At 37.8% G+C, this 18,748-nt stretch overlaps 1 protein-coding gene across 1 annotated transcript in view; it reads left to right on the top strand.

The window, feature by feature from the left end:
* clybl (citrate lyase beta like) overlaps positions 1-18,748 on the top strand; it is a gene marked incomplete at its 5' end in the record, with an annotated part of 71,704 nt that overhangs the window by 36,960 nt on the left and 15,996 nt on the right. Inside the window, one exon of the mRNA XM_079253740.1 lies at positions 430-643. Within this exon, the coding sequence (XP_079109866.1) occupies positions 430-643 (214 nt within the window). The remainder of the gene's footprint in view (positions 1-429; positions 644-18,748) is intronic.

The following is an 18,748-nucleotide window of genomic DNA, read 5'->3' as shown; positions in this document are numbered from 1 at the left end:
AGTCTGTATAATCAGTGTAGTGGTATCATTAGCATTTGACTGCATTGGTGTTTTGGTCAAATTTCTCAACAAAGAGCGCTAAAGCACAGGTCAATGTCTCACAAGAACTTAATGAACAGCTGAAGGGCAAACACATCTCCTTATATAAAATGTTTCCACACTTTCACTCCAAGTGAATGTTCCTTCTCCTGCCTCTGTGTGTGTAATTCAAGACTGTATATATTATGAATGCAGCAACAACCTTTAATTATTCATTGCCCTCAGCTCTGTATTGACAGTGTGTGCTTTTGAGTAATATATGCACTAAAGACATGTATTTGTGTGTTCATGGTGTCTCTGCCTTAGTGTTGTGTATACCTGTGCTGTACAGAAAGCATGCACGTTAGTGTGTCAATGTGCTCTTATGTATGTACACATTTGTGCTGACAGGGAGAGCGGCTGGCTTCTGCCGACAGCGTGGCGGTTGTATACTGAAGCACGGCGTTGCCACCATCACTCTGCAGGTTCCTTGCTGCGTTACATTCCCCGTAGGGCGGTTCTCTACTGCCCCGGCAATGATGAACGGAAACTGAAGAAACTGGCCTCACTGGATGTCGATTGCGCTGTGTTGGACTGTGAGGATGGTGTGGCCCTCTCCAAAAAGGTACAGAAAAGCACAGACTCCAACATATAAATGAAACTTGACATGAACAGAATAGCAAGGAGAATGTGTGTGGGATCCTGACTGATTTTTAATTTCTACTCCCTCCCTCAGACAGGTGTTGCGTCTTAATCACTGAAAACTGCAGATGTTTAAAACAAGCACATTACAGCTCCATTATACTTGTCGAAAGGCAGTGGTGTCCCCCCTTCATCAGACATTTAAAGCAAGGTGACCATGTCCCACTGGGTGAGCAGTGGGAAAGCACCAGATGCAGCAGGTTAAAAGCATTCTCCTCCTGCCCACTCAGCCTCCCTATTGGTCCAGCTGAACTGCCCATGAAATTGTGATTGGAGAGTGGGATAAAGGAGAGGCCCAGGCAAAAAGTTAACTAACAAAGGATTTTAAGTCATGATAATAAAGATGATTGATATGGCTGGAGGCTGTTCCTGTAGCAGACAAAGACAATAAGATGATGGCCTATGTGAGTGACAGGTTAAAACTGTGACCCTGCTATGGTGTTGGTGGATGTCAGAGCTTCAGTCTTTATTATGTGTTTAAAGGGAAGTGTGGAGAGGAATGCAACACAGAAGGGGGTATTTCGGTTAAGAGAGGGCAGATGATGGACTCTTGTCCGAAGTATTCTGCTTCAACCTACTTCCTTTGCCCATAATTTACATAAGCTTTTAAGTCAGACACACTGGATATTCGCAGAAAATGATAGCATATTTTGAAAATGGCATTCATTTTAGTTCCAGTGTCTCTTAAAAGGCTTTTTTTTTGGTCTGTTAGCAATTAGGTGTTGAGTTCCACCTGTCAAGTTGGTATATGCTGTTACAATTGAAGGGAAGAATTGCATTAGCAACAGGGAAGTTCCATTCCTTTAAAATGTAGAATAATGTCCCTCAGCGTGATTACCACTTTGCCTTCCAATTGTAGCTCTCTGAGTAATGCACATCAAAATACCAACAATAACTTCTGGAAAATGGCCTTGGACGTCAAATGTTCCGTGCCTAATAGTTCCATTACTTTCTCTGTTTCTGATTTTGCTTTGTCATCGCTGCATTGTATGGAGTATTGCATCAAAGTACTTTTTTTTAATGGTAGATTCCAGCACAGTGTGGAAAAATCTTGTAAGCCCCAATATGTTTTCTTGGTTGCGCTGAGTTTTATAGAAATTAATAATTTGCTCGATTACTAAATTTGCCTTCCTCACTGGCATTCTTTCTTTTACTTATCACATTCGAGGAATCTTTCCCCTCTGTGACAATTGGAAAGCCACAGGAGTGGGCTACTTTCCTTTAAGATTCTGGAAATTGTTTCAAATGTTAATATCTGTTAGGAAATCATTTGTGTTGTGGTGGTGTGATTTCCTTTTTTTCTTTATATCTTCAAACTTCTTTTTAAAATGTTTTCCAACAGAGAGGGAGTGTTTATTAAGGACCTGCGAACCCTCTGTTGGTACAGAAGCTTAAAATTGCATTTTCCATATTTACTTAATAAGAACCGTGACAAAATATTGTGCGCTTGTTGTCAAGAAATTTTTGTATTAGAGTGGGTATGCTGGAAGAAGCAAAATATGGAGTGGGGAAATGGAACTCCGCACACATTTATATTTACTATTGTAAGGACTTAAGCATCTATGTGACGCCTGGGACATGTTTGTATTTTAATGATATGGTTGTCTACATGTACAGATGTTTTTGTATTTGTTCACATTTTCCCATTTATACTTTTAGTGCATGTGTTTTTATCAAGCGGCAACATGGCAAGCGATTAAAAATGAAGCATATGTGGAAGTGCATAAAACTGCAGTTCCCCCTTCATCCACTAGGGGCTGGCTGCAAAACAGAGCAAATCCCCATAGACTACCATGTTTAAAAGGCCAACTTCACAGTACAAATAAACATGTTTACAGCCTGGTTCAAAAATCCATTTTCGGATTAATAGGTCAGGTTTACCTTCATGCGACTGTGGGGGGAGTAATTTTTTTTTTTTAACTCGTCCGTTTAAAAGTAATGTAATCTAGAATCCAGCATATTTAGGGGCGTGTCCTTTGGATTCAAAGGTACCCGATCTCCTGCTTCAAGTAAGAAGAACGCAGAACAACCGCGGTTTTTAGCTGGTTAACAACGTGACTTAGCTTTAGCCTGCTTACCTCCGTTAGCTAGTTATCTCCTGTTATCTCCGGGTTAGCTCTGTAAGCTCCTAGCTCGGAGTTTGCTCAAAGTCAATCATCTGCCATGACGCTCACAGCGCGATGGTGATGGTAGGAACCGCCCACCGATCTTCAATTCAGCTCTTCAGATACCTATGGGTGATGTCTCGGAGGCTCCGTCCATCTTATTATATACAGTCTATGGTTTTTATTGTTTACTGACACACTCGGTACTTGCTTTCAGTAATGGCTTTTTCAAATCTTAGTTTTGCCATAACACAAATGACTTTCCTGACAGGATTAAGCAATAACACACCTAATGTACAACAATGTAGAGCAGAGGATGCTGTTATAGCATTGATATGAAAGTTGTTTAAGTATGGCTAGACATCCTGCAAAACCTGGCACACCCAGTCTTATATTGTGTTGTGTACACCTGTTGGTTATACAGGAGCCAAACAACAACACTGGAGTAAATGCTTTATCTTTTTGTTTTGATGTATGTTTTTAAGTTTTGTAATTTTCTTAAATATGGCATTTTAAAAAATATTGAGTCATATTGTTTTGTTTTGTTGGGGTTTGCACAGCATTGCCGAGGACTATTCACTATTACCTAATGCTCCAGATCAGGTCAAGTTTGAAATTGGAGCCAGTTTCTGATGACATCTGATTCATGTTATATTTGAGTTTCAATTAATTTATCATAAAAACTATAAATCTTTAATTTACCAATAATCAATGCTGATCTATCAACAACCTATTATGTAGGCATCACTTAATTCATATCAGAGCCAAATGCTGCAGGACACACTTCCAAACTAATATCTTTTTGAAATATTTAATTGAATTGAGAAATTGGCACTGATACAAGTTTACCATTGTTAAAAATTTGTAGGAAGCTTTGAGAACATGCCCCTCAATTTTGTGTCAAAAATATTATCCCTAAGCAGCCTTTTATGAAGTCAATATAAGATCTGCTCTGGGACCAGCTGATCTGTAAATGGGGGACAGATTTAGCAATTATAATGTGAGTGTGTTTGCGCTGATAGTTTCTACCGTGTATAACCTAGCTGCGATTATATTCACCATGACAACCACACAGTCTGCTCCGTGGGTTTGCTAAGACATGAGAGGCCTCAACAATGAGTCAGTCTCATAATGCATGTCTAATGGGAGCAAAGCACAGAGTGAGCTTTCTAAATGCCATCCTGAAACATTGTTTTGGCAAAAACCACAATAGACTATTTGAAGTGCGAGGTTTAGTCACTGGATATGCATATAGACAGGCCCTTAATGGGGCAGCTGCCCACCACTGTCCTATTATATGATCATTGATTTTTTTTTTCTTCTATTCATAATCATTCACCTTAAAACAGGAAGAGACGTTTTTGACATAAAAAAGTTTGAGGTGAGAATTAGTCCGTGGCCTCTCCTTTTAAAAGAAAAACCCAGGGATGTCTGTTTTAATTGCCTCCCGCTTTGACTCCAGGAATCTATGAACTCCGACTCGAAATGGTTGCTTAAAAGATAGGGAGATATGACAGGGAGTAAAAGCCACCCAGAGTTTGCTAACTGTCGCCATAGACCTATAGGGGAGAGAAGGAGGAGGAGAGTAGGGGGGGAAGACAAGGCTGACTGCTCGAACACTCTTACACATATCATCATATCTGTATGATCAGTGGGGTGGAGGAATAGGGAGGGCAGGTTGAAACCCTGGAGCGGAACTGACGGCTACACCTGTCCTCTCTCCTCCTCTCTCCCTCGCCGTCTTGTTCTCTTTTGCCCATCTTCCCTCTCCAGTGTCCTCGGGGTTAAAAATGTTTATCTCTCCATCCCCCATGTTCTGTCTCTGTCTCTTAGTGCCCTTTGGTCCAGTATTCCTCCTGGTGTTTCTCTTTTTCCTTCTCTTTTCCCCACATGGGTCCCTCCATCCTCCATGACTCCCCCCTGCCTCCCTGCCACAGAGAGTCTCTCCTAATCCCTGGAAGTTTGGAACTAATGAACTAACTGCTGAGCCGCTGCCACGGAGCTTGGTCCCAAACTATACTGTACTTCACACTCGATTTCCTCTCCAGATGGCATAGTGGCGCGGCCGACACAACGGGGAGCACCTCTCGCACACCAGTGCGTGTGCCCGCAATGCACACAAGACAGGCAGAATACAAACATGCACACACACTTAAGTGTATCTAGACACACAGACATTCACACACAAATAATACTGAGTTACAGTTGGTAACCCACTGTACATCAGCCAGGATTAAAAAGAAAAGCAGTAATTTCACTTTAGGGCAAAACACGGAGCATATCAGCATTTGAAATTAGTTAAATTTACCATGTATATATATATATATATATATATATATATATATATATATATATATATATATATATATATATATATATATATATATATATATATACATATAATATGATATGATATAATATGAGACTGACTCAATATAATATAATATACAGGGTAGTTCTGATGACAATATTACAGAACTGGATCATATGCAGGTACCCTACTCCTTGTTATGAAACTAAAAATGTGAGATTGCACAACTTATAATAAAGTAAAAAATATACATATTATTAGTGGGAGATGGTAGAAAAAGATGTTATATTACAGAATGTCATACACAAAATCAGAAAGCTTTAGTCTTTACTTTTGCAGTCATTCTATTGTAAATGTACAAGTGTGCTTGGGATCATTGTCCTGCTCCATGACCCAATTTCCGGCAAGCTTTAGCTGTTGGACAGATGGCCTCACATTGTATACAGAGACAGTCATAATCAACTCGATGACTGCAAGGTGGCCAGGTTCTGTGGCTGCAGAACAAGCAGAAATTGTCAACCTTCCGCTTGGGCTTACGCAACTATTACATAATCATTTGACGATTGTTTGAAATGCAATTATTGTGTATTATTTTATAGTTGTTTTTATTCACCGCTATAACTGAAAGTACAAGACCATAAATGTCATATTTACACGTTGCTGTTGCAGTTTAATAGAGCTTCAGTCTGCTGCTCTTGGAACAGTGTTTAAGTGCCTCGTCATCTGTAACTGAGAGATTTATAACCACACATTCATTTCTACATGCCTCCCTTGCATCAGAGCAACTTTCTGCTAAGCATATGTTGACATTGATACTATGTATTAAATTTCAGTCAGATGCCACAGTGCAGATGCGAGAACATATTGCTATTAGGCCAAATAAAAAAGAAAATCCCATTAATTAGATGGATTTGTTTGCAGTCAGAAGCATGATGCCACAATGATGATTTTCAAATCCATTACCCCTCTTTTGTAAAAGGGGCGGGGGGTATGGAAAAGACAGAAAACTTTTGAGAAAATTGAAAATAGTCTTGAATTTTTTCTTCACTGAAGAATCTCTGAATGAAGCACTCCAATTATTTTAAAAGTGGTCCCACCACCCTACAACCACAGTTCTATTGAAGTTTGGACATTGCGTAAGTTGTAAATTGTTATCATGTTTTGCGCTTTATAATGCGCCACACTTTTTCAGTGGGATCTTGATCTGGACTGCAGGCAGGCAAGTCTTGTACCTGTCTTGTAGTCTTGTTCACTACAGCACACTGTTGTAACGTGCAGAATATGGCTTTGCATTGCCTTGCTGAAATAAGAAGGGATGTCCCTGAAAAAGATGTTGGCTGGATACAGAATGTTGCTCTAAAAACTTTGTGCCTTTAAGAATTAATGATGTCTTCACAGATATGCAAGTTATCCAGATAATGAGCACAAATGCAACTTCATACCATCACAGATGCTGTTTTTTCAACTTTGTGGTGATAACCATCCATCCATGAGTTCCAATTGAAGTGTGAACTTGTGAGAGCACAGCACTCTTTTCCATTTTCCTTCAGTCTATCTCAGATAAGCTTAGGGCCAGAGAAGCTGGCAATGTGTCTGGGTCTTGTTGATGTATGGCTTCGTTTTGCATGGTGGAGGTTTGCATGGTAGAGGTTGAACCTGCAGATGTAGTGGCAAACTGTGTTAACTGATAATAGTTTTCTGAAGTGTTCGCATGCCCAAATGTTAATATTCTTTACATAATGATGTGTACATTCACATCACGATAGTATGCCAGACCCTGTCCGATTGGGATTGTGTTCCCATTGCACTTTGGTCAAACAAACCAAACCATTAGAATAATATATCCCCATTCCCACCAAAGGAGGCACTGCACTGGTATTTAGCAAAAATATTAATTTCCGGTGAGGATTGGACTCCGCCAAGGCTGCCCTTTATTACCGATTCTGTTCATAACTTATATGGACAGAATTTCTAGGCGCAACCGAGCTTTTGAGGGGATCCGGCTTGGTGGCCTCAGGATTGGGTCTCTGCTTTTTGCAGATCACGTGGTCCCGTTGGCTTCATCTGGCTGTGATCTCCAGCTCTCGCTTGAGCGATTCGCAGCCGAGTGTGAAGCGGCTGGGATGAGAATCAGCACCTCCAAATCTGAGACCATGGTCCTCCGCCGGAATAGGGTGGGACCATGGTCTCTCTCCGGGTCGGGAGTCAGGTCCTGCCAAAATTGGAGAAGCTTAAATATCTTGGGGTCTTGTTCACAAGTGAGGGAATGATGGAGCATGAGATCGACAGACAGATTGGTGCGGCATCTGCAGAAATGCGGACTCTGCTCCGGTCTGTCGTGGTGAAGAAGGAGCTGAGTCAGAAAGCGAAGCTCTCGATTTACCAGTCGATCTATGTTCCTACTCTCACCTATAATCATCTTCTGCCGAAGATAGATGGATGGATGGATGGATGGATGGATTGATGGATGGAAACACACATACCAGTATTTCTCAGAAATGTACCATTCATGGTAGAACTCACATTTTCTGTGATAAGGCTATACTTAGTTTTTCACACAAGACTTATGTAGTTCACCTTAATTTTGGCTGTCCTCACTTCATTAATTTGATTTTATTCATAGTAATTGGAAAAAAGAAGAGAAACTGTCATTTTCTTTTAACATTCCTCTTTTGTTGTTTCACAGTCCCAATAAGACCATTTACCACCACTGGTCTGGTGTTCTCTCTCTCATGCTTCCATTACAAGCAATTGAGTGGAGAAGGTATCATTGTGCAATGTATGACATTATTACAGTCTATTACCTTTGTCTGGTTGTCAGTCAGTAATAGCCATGGTGTATGCATGAACTGTGTCTGACACTAGAGATTTTCAACTTGACATAAATTATGCAGCCAACTGTCAACTGATACATGACCTCAATGCTCACTGCGTTATTCCAAATGACTGAAAGCTTTGCTCCTTTTAGGTGAATTCAACTGAATACATTTTTGACAGAAAGCGCTACTAGGGAATAACCTTAACCAGTTAACTTATGAATTCTAAGTTACTTGTATTTACTGAGTATTAAACCAACAAATGCGTGCATTTCCATTACTGTGGAAGAACGATGTAACCAAATGTATTTATTTATATTTGTTTTTTTGGGGGGTTTTTTTCATTACCGGTGGTTGGTTTTCTTATAATCTTGAGCAAAAGATTTCCAGGTGGCTTTTCAACTCATTTCCGTCCAGTCCCTCTCCCTGACAAAGAGAAATGGGCTTTAATTACGTGTTTGATTATTAAAACACTGACGTGTGAATCATATAAACATAAAACAGGCCCATAACGCAAGAAACAAACTAATGTTTCTAAATAGAAAAAAAAACGTGTTTTTCTATCTACATACGAAAAAAAGGATGAAGGCTGCCTAATTTTTTTTTCATTGCACTTTTCATCCCTTTATATATGTTCTTGTGTTTGTACTTGTATGCTACACCCCAGAAGACCCTGGAGACTGGAGAGAAATTCCCAGTCAGGCTGCCAAGACTCACAAATGGAGGGTGAGACCAGAAAATAAATCCCACTCTGGCCAGATCAGAGAGACTATCCATTTCAAACCTTACCATCTCTATGTCTGTAGTTTTAAGTGTCATGTTTCAGGTATTGATTGGAGACTTTTGAGAGAGTGCCATCGGCAAACTTGTGCAAAGAAAGGTAATGTCGATGATTTAGTAGGAACATGGTGGGATTTGAAGGAAAGCTTAATTTTTTTAATCAAATTCTTAATAAACTCTACATCTCATTATTAACAACTCCACCATTTGAAGTATTTTACTAGCCCTTTTGTGTTTTCCTCCTGCTTCAGTGCTGAAGGTGAGGACTGAAGCGGGAGGAAAATACCAGAGATCAGAGGGGATCTCGCTCTCTCTTTCATTATCCTGTTACAGTCTTGTGTTTTCACTGGCAGCTGTAGTCAGCACCAGTCTGTGCTTCGTGGTCTTCATGATGCACCCAACCACTTCTCCAACTCGAAAGTAACCTCAGTCGGAGAAGTAGTGATAGGGAGTGGTTCAAGAAGAAGGAAAACATCAAATGATAAGAAAAGGAGAGGAATGAAAAACTTGAAGGGAACAATAAGCACAGATATTTTATTTTGAAAGACATTATTTGTGTAAAATAAAACTGAATGAAATAGTTTTTTTTTTCCTATCTTAAGTTACTGAAACGTAACTTTGCTTTCTTGAATTTGTGACATGCTGCTGATCTCCAAGAAAAGCCTTGTTTTGTGAATTAAGGTTTTTCCTATATCTCCACACAAATATGCAACATTTCATGTTCATAAATGTGCACCATGAATGCAATGTCAGCATTATGTGTCACTGTTCACTTCTTTTGGGTCAGCAAGTTATTTCTTGATGTAGAACCTCACAGAAGAGACCAAAATGTTGGTTTGAGGTTTAAAGAATCACTTCGTAAACAACTTGTTTTAGACACTGTATTTTGTGTGGGCCATTTCCTTATTTTGTATTTCGTAAAACAATTTTTATTTATCTCTGCCAAAGAGGTTTTGTTTTTAGTTTTATTTGTGTCTCTATTTGTTAGCAACTTAACGCAAAAAACTACCAAATAGATATTTGTGATTTTTACTTATTCATTTAATTTTGGCAGTGATCTGGAATTAATTATGGACACAGGAATTTTGAAATGGACTCTGCATTATACGTGGAAATTTATTGCTTGGCAGAGGTCTGCGCTCTCCGAGTGCTTTTCTGATTTGCTTTCATTTGTCTGTTTTAGCAAATCAAAATTAGTGGCTAAGGGGCCAAGCAAGAATTTCAAGGCCTTTATGCAGTCTTACTTATATTTTACTGCCCCAAATAATGAAAAATATCTCAACAACAACTAAAGTTGTAGTTTTATCCAGGTTTATGTTATCCACTAATAATTCAGTAAATCTAACATCTTATACCTGAGTAATTGTTTCATGTGTTGACGTCAAACTTGAAGTATAAATTCCTCATTTCCTTACTGAGGTTGTCCAAAGGTTTTGACAACCTTCGTAGATACATTTTTCAACTAGAAACGTACTCTGAGAGCACAAACCTCCACCAAGCAGCTCATTTTTAGCCATATTGTGAAGAATCCTATTAAAAAGATTCCTGTGCCTACAGCTCTTCAGATCACTTAAAATTTTTGTGGAATCTAATAGGGGTGGGAAATTGATTTTTTTGTTTAAAAAAAAAAAAAAAAAAAAAAAATTCAAATAGATAAAATTAACTATAAAATTTTGTCATTGTAATTGTTTTTATTGATCTTTTAACTTGTCTTCTTGGGCATTATAGCAGCAGAATGTTGATCTGGCAACTGTGTTGTTTTTTTCCTATTTGAAATAAAAAAAAAATGACAAGCAAAGAAAAAGTTTTTGTTCAATTTTTCATTTTTAGTCTACAAAAATCAGCAATATTGAAGAATTGTGAGAATCGCAATTTAAATTGAATCGGCACCCAAAAACATCAGCATTAAATTGAATCGGGACAAAAGCATATCGTCACAGCCCTAGAATCTAAGCTATACCTAAAGAAAATGAACAGTAGCTTTTGCATTAAGTTTCTCACTGGTAATTGGATTACTAAACAAAAATTTTTGATACAGAATAATGATTTAGTTATCTAAAAGCCACTATTGGAGTGTGTCTTTAAATAGATTGATTATAGTTTCAAATTAGTTATCAAATCTGATGTATCCTTTAAGCTAATCTACTGTATAAACTGGACCAGTCTGTATTCAGATTGTAGATAGATTAACAGTGGAGATTGCAGAGTGTGTTCATCAGCTTTGTCATGGGTGTGTTTTCACATAATGCAGGCATAAAAAGATACCTTAGGTTTGGTTTTTTTTTTTGTCTTGCTTTATTGAAACTTAATATGATGACATCACAGGTTAAAAAGAGGAATCTATTTATAGGGGTCCAGTTTGTTTGTCTGAATTTTTCAACTAATTCAAAATTAAATCCGGGTAACGGTGAAATTTTTATATGAGCCACCCAAATAGGAGTGTTGATTTTTTGGACCAAAAGTTACATCTGTTGCATAATACATTAAATCTCAAACATGACTGGACCTGAGTAAGAAAGTAATAACCTTTCTGTACAATGAGCACAAACCCGATAAAATTGACAGCCTATAACAAAGTGACTACATTTTGTAATAACCTTTGTCTCTTTTTATAACACGGGCTTTGAGCATAAGAAGAAAGAGTTCATTACAAAACACACTGAACCCAAGAGAAGACATTAAAGTGTATTAAGTAGTAGGCGGCATTGTGTTATACTGTTTTAAGCAGTTTTACAGAGGTGAGTTTTGAGTGTGCATTTTGAATTTGGATTGACAGCAGTTGCAAATGTGTTTTGGGAAATGGCTCAGAGCATGGGAGTCTTAGTATTGATGTGACAATGGACATTACCAGCATGCATACAAGTGTGGAGATCAAGTAACTAACTGTCAAAGACCGAAGAGGTGTGAGCACTGGATAATGGGTCACAGTTTCAAATGAGAATGAGCTTGAGCTTTTTGCCTTCTTTACGAGCTGTAAGGAAACAGTTGAGTGAATTTGCAGATGTCGGACATTAGAAAGCTAGACCTGCCTCTTTGTTTAATCGTACAGCACGTATGAAAGAGTGTGTGTTTTGGAGAATGAAGCCGACATACAAGTGTTATCAAGATGGATTCAGATTTCTGTGCTAGGGAGATAGTCTCTCTTCAGTCACTGAATGGAGAATTGATTGTATAGCAACATTTGGTGCTTTTGCATTACATGGTAGATCTTGCGTTTCATTGGTTTTCCATTATAAGTCATACTCTTTTGGTAGTTCTTCAGCCATTGCTCCATTTCTGCCAAGCTTATAGCATATCATGACATCGAAACAATGCACAACATTAACTGGTCGGAGAATCATCACCTGTGTGTGTAAATAGCTCTGTATGTACACTGACACATTTCCTTATTCCATGAAACCATTGACAACAGGCAACATAAAGTATGAATATTTATGCCTGTGTATCATTTACTGTGAGTAAGCTTAATGAAAACGTGTGTATGTGTACTGACTGCAAGTTTGGACTTTCAAATCGATTTTTATGTCTCCATTGATGTAGCTGAACTCAGCAGTGCTCAGCTTTCATGATCATCGGCAGCAGATATTCAAACTTCTTTACTACAAGCCTGCAACAAACTCAGTTCAATAACCCCTCTATACTCCTCTATATTAATATCTTAGAATTTGCTTTGCATCAAGCTATCTGCTGAATCAATGTAATGTGATAAAGTGACACACAACAATGTATTATTTCTTGTCTGCTTCATTACCGCTTCACACAAGCGGCATTGATGAAAAGCACTAGAGTTGTACAATATTGTACAGAATGATTCCATGTCTTGTAAAAGCACCAAAAAGTCATCTTTGTTACCTGTGAACTGTTTGTAGATGTGCGGGTCTTTGTAGAATGTCCTGTGTTGTTCTTTGTGCAGCATTTTGGACCAAATTTTTTATATTTTACAAACAGATTTATCATAAAGGAGTCATATATTATGCCCTGCGATGGACTGGCGAGCTGTCCAGGGTGTACCCTGCCTTTCGCCCAGACTGCCGGTGTATTCTTCAGCTTCCCCGCGACCCTTACTCGGACTAAGAGATTGGGTCATATATTATGCTGAATGGCATCTTTTTCTGTTCTTTACATTCATAACGGATACACACACTCTGTGATTCCAGTCCCCCCAAATACAGAGATTATAATAAACTGTAAGTAAAGAACCAAACTGATGTCTTGTCTCTGTTTGTTTTTTTACTTCATGTTGCCACTTTTGACCGAGCTTGACCAAATAGTTATCATGATTTGCAAGTTTCTCCTTCTCTGTCCAGTTATTTCTGTTAATGCATTGGGTCTCCAACTAGAACAATGAATTTCCTTCATGTCTCAGTTATCAGCATTTCCTGAACTTTTTTGAGTGCAACATGCCATTTGTCAGAACACAACCAAATTGACTTGAAGCCCTCTAACACACACACACAACCCACACACTCACATGCCCAGACAAAGAGACAAAAGCAAACAAACAAATGCATACACAGTCACATTTTGGGAAAGGAGTCCTTTGCTGAACACAGGCAAGAGTCTACAGCTCATTTTAAATGGCATTGCGAGTTGCACAGCAGGGTGCAAAACACCAGCTCTTAAAAAGAGCTGAAAAACACATACACCCATTGTGACTCATAATTTCCCTCTCTTTTCAAGTCTGACAAAAATTTTCATTTGCGGAATACAAATGCTGAACTCTTGTTTGAAGGTACCATCTAAGTGCTGCCCAATTTACAAAGAAAATTTGATGGGTATATTTGTCCACATGTCCAAAATGCATTAAAGATGCAACAAGTCTTCCAACTGAAACAGTTGATTTTCTTTGTTTATTCACACAACCCAATCACATCAATCTCTATTATTTCAAATACAACCCCTAACGTCGGCATGAGGTAAATACAGCTCATGTAGTCTTTTCATATTGTAACTAACTTAATTTCATGTGTTTTTTGGGTTTTTTTTTCCAACATGGCACAAAGTGTTTGAATGGAGGAAGGATGGGTGATTTGATGGTACTGTTCAGCACAGCTGTTTCAACCATTGTTAAAATGTGTAACACTTTTCTTTTCCTGGTAGGTTAAAAAAGTTTAAAAAAAAAATACAAAAGTAACTTTGATTCAGATAGAAAACACTCATAGTTTGACTTAAACGGCATATATTTTAAAAATGTAACCACATTTATTTATGCCATTTTCCTGGTTGTCGTGACTAACTGGGAGCATAAACCGTTATAACATTTTCTGGTTCATTTCAGGCTCTAATTAAGCTTATATTGCTGGGGTTTTAACTACATAATTTAAAATGCCATAGAAATTGAAAAGTGAAGTAAATTCTTTTTACTACTGGATAGTTAGGTATTCTGCTAATACACTTATATTGTTATTATATTGTTCACGTATTCTTTAAATGGAATTAAACTTTTGATCAAACATGCCTGCAAGATGGCTGATAGTTTCAAAATATTCATAATGATAAAAATAAAAATAAATTTTGTCAAATTGCACCTGGTCAGCTACTACTGATACCAAACTAGAAAGCTTGTTTGATATTATTGGGTCAGATGGCTTGAACTCGGTTCTCTAATGTTTTCTAAGGTGCACCTTCTTCCATCTTCTCTTAATTTCTTGCAAAAGCTTTTCTTTTCTTTGTTATAGTTGTGTCATATTAAATCTGTGACACTTTTGTGTGGCAAAATATTAACATGTTACATTCAAGGAAAATCATTGATGTGTATTTTATTTTCAATCTTAAAAGTAAAACTTTACCATTTTTGATTACTTTGACAGTTTCATGAAATGAAAAAAGTACAGGCATGTAGCAACTTGAGAGTGCAGAAATTGTAATCATTTTACAATTTGTGAGGCTAGATTGTGAAACTTAACTGCATGTCCTACTATCTTGACCATTGTAGCTTTCTTTCATTCATTCATTCATTCATTCATTCATTCATTTTTTCAGTCATTCATTCAGTCATTCATTCATTATTATATCATTATATCATTCATTTATTATATATATAATATATATGTATATCCTCCTGACTACCAGTAGTTCAAATTTGTCTTCTGTGGAGGACCTTTGTAAACCTAAATATTTTAATCTCCCTGAATGCTACTTAACTAACACCTTTTGGTTTTTAAAGAGGACATTTAGTGCTTTTAAATGGTACCTCATTTGTGGGGGTGAGGCTTTGTGAACTTTCTTTCTCTCTTCAAGAAAAATGGCCTCCATTGCAACAAGCATGTTTTATGGGAAGAGCAAAAGTGCAAAATACTTTTGTTTGTGCTGATTTTTACTTGAAATTTCGTAGTTATATTTTCATTGAGTATCTTATAAACACATTAAATCGTTTCTTAGATAAATACAACTATATTTTTCCACAATATTTAAAAGTTTAAGCAATGTCCTCCATAGTGGACATTTGTAGTTACACATTTTTTTCCCCCTGGTAGTCAGGAGGATATATGTGTGTACATGTATATGTATGTGTATATATATATATATATATATATATATATATATATATATATATATATATATATATATATATATATATATACATATATACATATATATATATATACATATATATATATATACATATATATATATATACATATATATATATATATATATATATATATATATATACATATATACATATATATATATATACATATATATATATATACATATATATATATATACATATATATATATATATATATATATACATATATATATATATATATATAGTGTGGGGCTCCAAAGTTTGGGCACCCCTGGTAAAAATTTATTTTAATGTGCAAATAAGGAGCTTTAAAAAGATGTAAAATCTCGAAAAGGCATCAAAGAACAGTTTAGACATTCTTATAACATGTATAAAAAAAAAAAAGTTACATCCTATTACAATCATTTAAACCTTCAAAATAACAGAAAACAAAATATGGCGTCTGTAAAGGTTTGGGCACCCTGCAGCGTTAGTACCTTGTACGCCCCCAATTTGACAACAGAGACCTGACAGTGTCCTGGATTGTTTACAGTTAGTGTCTGGAAAGACCAGGTGACGTCAATCTCAAAGGTTTTAAATGCCCAGACTCATCTGACTTTGCTTCAACAATCTGCACCATGGGTTCCTCTAAGCAGCTGTCAAGAACACTGAAACTGAAAAGAGTTGATTCTCACAAAGCAGGAGAAGGGTGTAAGAAAATAGCAAAGCGTTTTCAGATGCTAATATCCTCTGTTCCGAATGTAATCAAGAAATGGCGGTCATTGGGAACAGTGGAAGTTAAATCAAAATTTGGAAGACCAAGAAAAATATCAGACAGAACAGCTCACAAGATTGTAAGAAAAACAAGTCAAAACCCAAGTTTGACTGCACAATCCCTCCAGGAAGGTCTGGCTAATACTGGAGTGGTGGTGCAATTTTCCACTATAAAGAGGTACTTGTACAAATATGGCCTTCATGGAAGAGCCATCAGCAGGAAACTTCTTTCAGGTCATTACCACAAAAATCTGCATTTGAAGTTTGCAAAGGAACATATAGACAAGCCTGATGCTTTTTGGAAACAAGTTCTGTGGATTGATGAGGTTAAAATTGAACTTTTTGGCCGGAATGAGCACAGGTACATTTGGAGAAAAAAGAGCACAGAATTGAATGAAAAGAACCTCTATCTAACTGTTAAGCATGGGGGTGAATCAATCATGCTTTGGGGTTTTATTGCAGCCAGTGGCACAGGGAACATGTCACGAGTAGAAGGAAAAATGGATTCAATGGGATTTGAGCAAATTTTGGGTGCTAACCTAATGCCATCTGTGAAAAAGCTGTAGTTAAAGAGAGGATGGCTTCTACTAATGGATAATGATCCTAAAAACACCTCAAAATCCAGGGTGGATTACATCAAGAGGCATGAAGTGAAGGTTTTGCTATGGCCTTCACAATCTCCTGACCTCAACATAATTGAAAGTCTATGGATAGACCTTAAAAGAGCAGTGCGTCACAGACGGCCCAGAAATCTCAAGATCTGGAAGACTTTTGCAAGAAAGAATGGATGAAGATACCTCAAACAAGATCTGAAAGACTATTGACTGGCTATACAGTGTTTACAAGCTGTCATACTTGCCAAACTGGGGAATAGAAGGTACTATCTATGCAGGGTGCCCAAACTTTTGCAGAGACCATTTTTTGTTTTCTGTTATTTTAAAAGTCAAAATGATGGAAATAACATCTAACTTCTATTGACATGTTATAAGAATGTCTAATCTGTAATTTGATGCATTTTGTTAGCTTCTTTTTGGCACATTAAAATAAATTTTTACCAGGGGTGCCCAAACTTTGGAGCCCCACTGTGTGTGTATATATATATATATATATATATATATATATATATATATATATATATATATATATATATATATATATATATATATATACTATTCCTTTTTTCAAAATGTGTTACCTGTTACCCATGGTTTTTGTTGTTGCTGTTTTATTTTTTCTTCACCTCATAATGTCTATACATCATCTACTTTATTACTGTGTTGAGAAATGATACAAATTCAATGAAGTGACTAAGTGAGGCTACATGCTTAGCCTGTCCAGAGGCAATGTTTGACGTTGCTTAGTTCAAACAGCTTGACAGGAGGGCTGCACGTCCATGATCTGATGCTGAAGAGGAAGCTGGTCCTGCTGTGGACTGTACACACATCAGTTTGGACGCTCCAGTCTGATGTGGTGTCTACAAGGCAGTAGCCATGCTGTGTCACATACACACAGCACTCTGTAGGATCCTTAGCGTCAAGGCTCAGGCTGTGTGTTAAGAAGCTGCCCTCGCTCTCCTGGAAGGTCAGCCTCTCTGCACTTGAAAAGCTTCTCGTGTGCATCTATGCGTTCTACAGCCCTGTCTGCCCGGCTGTCGGCTTGCAAGCCTGCTTGCCTGTGTGTCAGCCTCTAATGATGAGAATGATGGGGGGAATCAAAGACTAGATGGAACTGACGTTGAGGCGAGCTCTCCGTGGGAGACCAGGTGATTGGGGAGGGAGCTTTGAAGCAACTTGTTGGATGGCTGTCCATTAATGTAAAATATCTTCTTTTCAAAGGGCTTTATTCAAGCTTGGAGTATCGCAGCCCATAGGGGTCAAGGTGTCTGCTAGAATAATCTCTCTCTTACTCGGGGCAAAAAGGGAGATAAAAGGAATGAAGGTGCATCATGACCCAGCCATCTACTTAAACATTTCTGGTGTCATCATTTCGGCAATACAATCATAAACTGAGTAAAGTGCAAAAAGCCATCTTTCCAATGGTGATGTGTGTTTCTGTTTAAATGGTTATATTCGTGCACAGTGTTTGGAGTGAAACTTTGCCTTGCTGCTATTTATTTGATCTGTAAATGATAAAGACGATGTATTTGGCTCATTTATCTCTGTGGGTCTGGTTTGGTTAAGGATCAGTGTGGCTGGGCACATAAAGCAGCTGGAAGTACGAAAAGATCAGCTTTCTCTTGTCACCATGAACTGCAGACAGACAGACAGAATTTTATCCACCAAGTAGCAGGTTTATGAATAGTGAGTTATGGCCGCATAAATCGCCCCATGCGTTTTAAGTTACCACGATACAGTTACAGGTCCCTCTTGGCTTATGAGTGGCAGTAAGAAGGAGAATGAGGGAGAAAAACCTGAGTAAGAGTCAAAGATCACAGTGCACTCATCATATGGTGCGACAATCTCTCTTGTCTCATTCACTGAGGCAAGAGGGAGACATAGATGGCACACAGCAGTTCAGCCAGCTCATGACCCCTATTAAATCCAAGGAAATCTTTGAAATGTAGTTTGATACTGTATTTTATTGATATTGGAGGAGTGTTCACTATATCACATACAGTTCTGCATTCCTGGAGATCAGAGCATGCTCTGTTTAGTTCTGTGACCCATGAAGGCTTCTCATAAGCTCTCAAAGAAATGTACCTAAGTTGGTCTGGGTCTCTGTAGTTTTC

This window comes from Telmatherina bonti (assembly GCF_933228915.1).
Source record: "Telmatherina bonti genome assembly, chromosome: 15".
In the NCBI taxonomy this organism is placed as follows: Eukaryota; Metazoa; Chordata; class Actinopteri; order Atheriniformes; family Telmatherinidae; genus Telmatherina; species Telmatherina bonti.
The sequence above is the reverse complement of the archived record's forward strand: the minus strand, read 5'-3'. Positions and strand labels throughout refer to the sequence as shown.